This window comes from Galeopterus variegatus, unplaced genomic scaffold, assembly GCF_000696425.1.
Source record: "Galeopterus variegatus unplaced genomic scaffold, G_variegatus-3.0.2 Scaffold4157, whole genome shotgun sequence".
Taxonomy (NCBI): Eukaryota; Metazoa; Chordata; class Mammalia; order Dermoptera; family Cynocephalidae; genus Galeopterus; species Galeopterus variegatus.
The window spans coordinates 159,014-163,308 of NW_007730268.1; the positions used below are offsets into that span (position 1 = coordinate 159,014).

Sequence of the window (4,295 nt, forward strand, 5' to 3'; positions counted from 1 at the left end):
CCTAATCTGCCCCAAAGGTTTGGAAGAATGACAACAGCCAAAAGTGTCCCCAAGACACTGAGTGATTTGCATCAACCACCTACGCATTCACCACCTGCCAGTGAGTTACTTTACTTCGTGACCTGCCAGTGCCAAGAAATCCAGAATCCTGATCAAAAACAACCAAGGTAAATACCTGAAAACCAGTCAAAGTGCATGGGCAGTCATATAGAGCTGGTCCAGAAACTTAAAAAAAGACTGTAGTTTTTCAAAATAAGGTTCTGAGAAAGTAAGTTCCTATGAAGGAGAAAGGCAAAGACACAGGGAAATAAATACCTATAATTTGAGAACTATAGGAGGCCAGGTGTAATACACATGGCTACAGGCACAGAGTAATGAGACAGCTTCCCCTAAGCTGCGCACAGACTTCAGTCTCATTATTCTATAGCTGCAAACTAAGTCCCTGCAAACACAGGATTGGGAGTTTAAGCCTATGACATAATGTCCAACATTTGACCTCTACAACATAAAAAGTCCCACGTGAGAGAGTTGTACTCAAGTACACAGGACACCATCTCAATAACCCATGTCTCAAATGCTGAAGATTTTCTTCCCCAACTTTTAATCAAAGTTTTTTCTTTTTTTTATGGATTTCATTTTATAAATAAATCCTGTTATAATCATTCTTTTTATTAATTAATAAGTATTATCAACTATGTAAAAATCAGAGTGCAAGGTACTATAAGATTTTAAAAGTTAATAAAGTGCCTATTATTTTCTAGTAGGGGATATATGTAACAAAAAAAAAATTTTTTTATGATACAAAATAGAATGTGTTGCTTTAGTTAAGACCTGAAAGAAATAAGGTGGCAGGCTGTGTCACCTTATCAGAGAGACCTTTTCAGAACACACCTGGTTTATTTTTGTCCATGGTACTTATCCTTCCTGACATATATATTTAGGGTATGTCCCCTTTAATTAGAATTTCACTTGTATAAATTCTGCAAGTTTTATCCACTGCCATATCCCCAGTACCCAGAACTGTGTCTGCCATGTAGCAAGCCCTCAATATTTGATAGAATGAGTGAAATAAGATGAGAGAGGCACTAATAAGGCCCCACAGAGGTCAGATAGAAGAGGTTGTTTCTGTATGTGGGTATCGGCCTTTGCAAGGCAACTCTATTTTGAACATTGGGAGACTGGTGGGAGGAGACAGTCATCTTCAGGCAAAGGGACAGTATGAGCAGAGGCACTAAAGCAAAGAGAGCTGAGAGCAGCCAAGGTTCAGTTTGACAAGAGCAAAGAGTATGCGGAGAGGAGAGGAAGAGGCTGGACGGGTGGAGGAGGAACAGACAGCACAGACATCCAGTCCCGGACAAGGAAGTGGGCGTCAGTCATCAGGAGAGGGAGACGGCTGACCTACCTGCTGACGTCCTGGGATCTCACACAGAGGTAGAGCTTGGTAACTCATCAGATGTTGGGAGTGGGGGGTGGGGCTGCGAGGGAGAGAAAGGAGAACGGCTGAGATTTTGAGCCTGAGTGCCCATCACAAATTCAGCATCCCGTCAATATCGTGCTCATTTCAAGTGCAGCACAATTTAACTCCAGTATAATTAGGCCATTAGGCGTATGGCTGGTATTTTTATAGGCTCTTGCACGCGATCGTTCTGATGAATAAGAAGATTTTGTACTACTTACATTTTAGGAGACTGGCATTCAAGAAAATAAATGGTGCAGAATTGAAACAGGAAAAATAAGGAATCTGGAGCCTGTCCCTAAAGATGGCATAAAGCTGTGGCCTCTACAGTGAAGACAAAGAAGAGTGGCTGCACTCATCTGATGGGTTATGTACCACCGATGGCAATTTTCCATTGTCAGTACAGCTGGTGTCTTGAAAGTTATTCTAAAAAAATTTTTTTAAGAATATTTGTAATGTGAAGTTGAAATGATTTTTGCCTGAATAAAAAAGAGCATTGCAAATGCTTAAGAAACCTGCAGTAATGAGAGAGAGAGAGAGAGAGAGAGAGAGAGAGAGAGAGACTAAAGCCACATCACTACAGTATGTAAAAATTATGAGATAGTTATACTTAATAAAAGATAAATAAATAGAAGAGTACCCTGACAAATATTATGATAAAAAATAACTTAACAGAATAACATGGCCAACAAATAAGTGAACAAGGAGAGCAAATCACTTATAAACATGCCTTTATATACCCATTTTTTGTTGTTGAGTCAACCCCCAGTGAACCTATGATAGATTAACATTTAAAACCTAACATCTCTCTGTGTAGTATTACAAGAGAAACTTTTGGATTACAGGCAGATAAAAGAAAAAGGCAACTATTAGTTATCTGTTTTAGTGTCTCCTCCTCTATCTATAACCAGAAATTTGCCTCTGATGTGTCTTTTTTCCCCTTCATTTAATATTTCAAGTTTTTGATTTGCAGAAAAATATCTGGCCACTCTTCAACTAGCCATTTATAAACTCAGCACACCACAACATAAATGCACAGTGATTCAACTTTAGTCCTAAGAATATGAAGTCCTTAATAAGATACAACTGGTTTATTGAACAGTCTCGACTCCACAGGGTGCACACAGGAAATGGTTTTATTTTTCTCCCATCGTGTGCCCAGCCGGGTCATGTTGAATCTCTCTCCCCTGCTGGGTAGAGATCTCTTGATGATACTCTGGACAGATTCCATAACTTCCTCGATCACTTTTTGATATTAAAAAACTCTGTCAAGTCCAGCTGAAGACACTGACCTCATATCCAAAGCAAAGTGTACCCTCCCCCATCACTGGCAGGGCTGGTGGCTGGAAGAACCTGCAGCGGGCAGGGGCAAGGTCTGCTCTTTCCTTCTCTGCCCCTTTCTCTAGTGGGAGGGAAGACGGCAGGCCCTGGAAAACCATCTCCCCTCCTATCTTCTCCAGGGAGTTCGGGTGGGCAAGAGAAGGATGGGTTAGGGGGGCGGGAATACCTGTCTCGTCCTCTCTACATAAAGTAGCTGCTTCTACAACGGAGTTCTTCGCACAGCCCAGATCTCCACCCTGGGGGATCTGATGCTATTTGATCCCCTCCACCTACCCTCATCTCATCTGCACACCCATTGCCAGAAAGAAAGGCTCAAGCCAGCTACCTTCCCAGCATCTACCTAATGCATAGGAAATGCACATATCCAGCTGGTTAGCTCAGCTGGTGAAACATAACGCTGATAACACCACCATCTGGGGTTTGAGCCCTGTACTGGCCAGCCAAAAAAAAGAAAAGAAAAGAAAATGCAGACATCCAGCCACAACAAGGGCAGGACCACAGCCTGCCCCCCATTTGTCTCCAGCCCACCTGGCCCCTGTTTAGGAGGGGTGAGGGCAGATCAATAAGCTCACTGCCTAAGCAAACAGCCAGTCAGAAATGGCATGCCAGTGCCGCCGTCACAACCCCACTCTCTGTGAGTGACTTGGCTTCTTGGGGGAGAGGTAGCTGCAGCAAATCCCCCCTCCCACCCCCGCTCCAGGCCAAACTCTCATAACTACACATCTGAGAGGGGCACGGCGAGGCAGGGCTGCAGCAGCTCTGCCATCTCTTAGCAAACCATGAAGTGATGTCCAGCTCCAGCCACCCATGATTTTCTCTATAATGTCAGGTATTAGCAACCTCTGTACATCCAGATGCGGTCCCCAGTCGCCAACTCTGAGCAACAGAGAAAGTATCATGTAACATCCTGCTACACTAATAAATAAACAAACAAAAGGCCACTTGGATCCTTGATCCTATATAACATAGGGAAATTGCTTGTCGTAGAACATGGGTTCTTTACCTAAACCCCTGGATTTATGGAAAATGTTAGACAAATAAGCAGGTGTCAGCTGTCCCCTAAGCCACTTGGCTTATTCTATTTGGGCCCCATACCAGCCACTTCACCAGCTTCCACAAGAAACTATTTGCAGAAGTGTGTGGGGAATTTGCAATTTTGCTAAAGATATATGGTATCGTGAGGAGGGGATCCACACTGTACAGCATTTCACTGAACATGTCTCCATTAGACAGGCCTCTTCTCCCTCGTCTCTCATTAACTGGACCCCTAGCAGGATCCCTCCTCTTCTGACCTCTGTTGCCCACCCCATGGTGGCTTCACGGGTGTGTGACCCATATAGTCATACTGGGCCAATGCTTGCTTAAATGCTCTGCTGTTGTTGTATTGAAATTCTTAATAATTTTGAACAAGGGGCCCCACATTTTTATTTTGCATTGGGCCTTGCATAGTATGTAGCCTGTCTTGCTTCCCCCAAACTCAACCCTACTAGCTCTTCTA

The 4,295-nt window shown here is 43.3% G+C and overlaps 1 protein-coding gene across 1 annotated transcript in view; it reads left to right on the top strand.

Moving 5' to 3' along the window:
- The window catches only part of NPVF (neuropeptide VF precursor), a 4,064-nt gene extending 2,133 nt beyond the window's left edge, over window positions 1–1,931 (top strand). Inside the window, exons 2-3 of the mRNA XM_008586850.1 lie at window positions 1–167; window positions 1,685–1,931. Of these exons, the coding sequence (XP_008585072.1) occupies window positions 1–167; window positions 1,685–1,736 (219 nt within the window). The 3' untranslated portion in view covers window positions 1,737–1,931. The remainder of the gene's footprint in view (window positions 168–1,684) is intronic.
- Window positions 1,932–4,295: the final 2,364 nt, after the last annotated feature.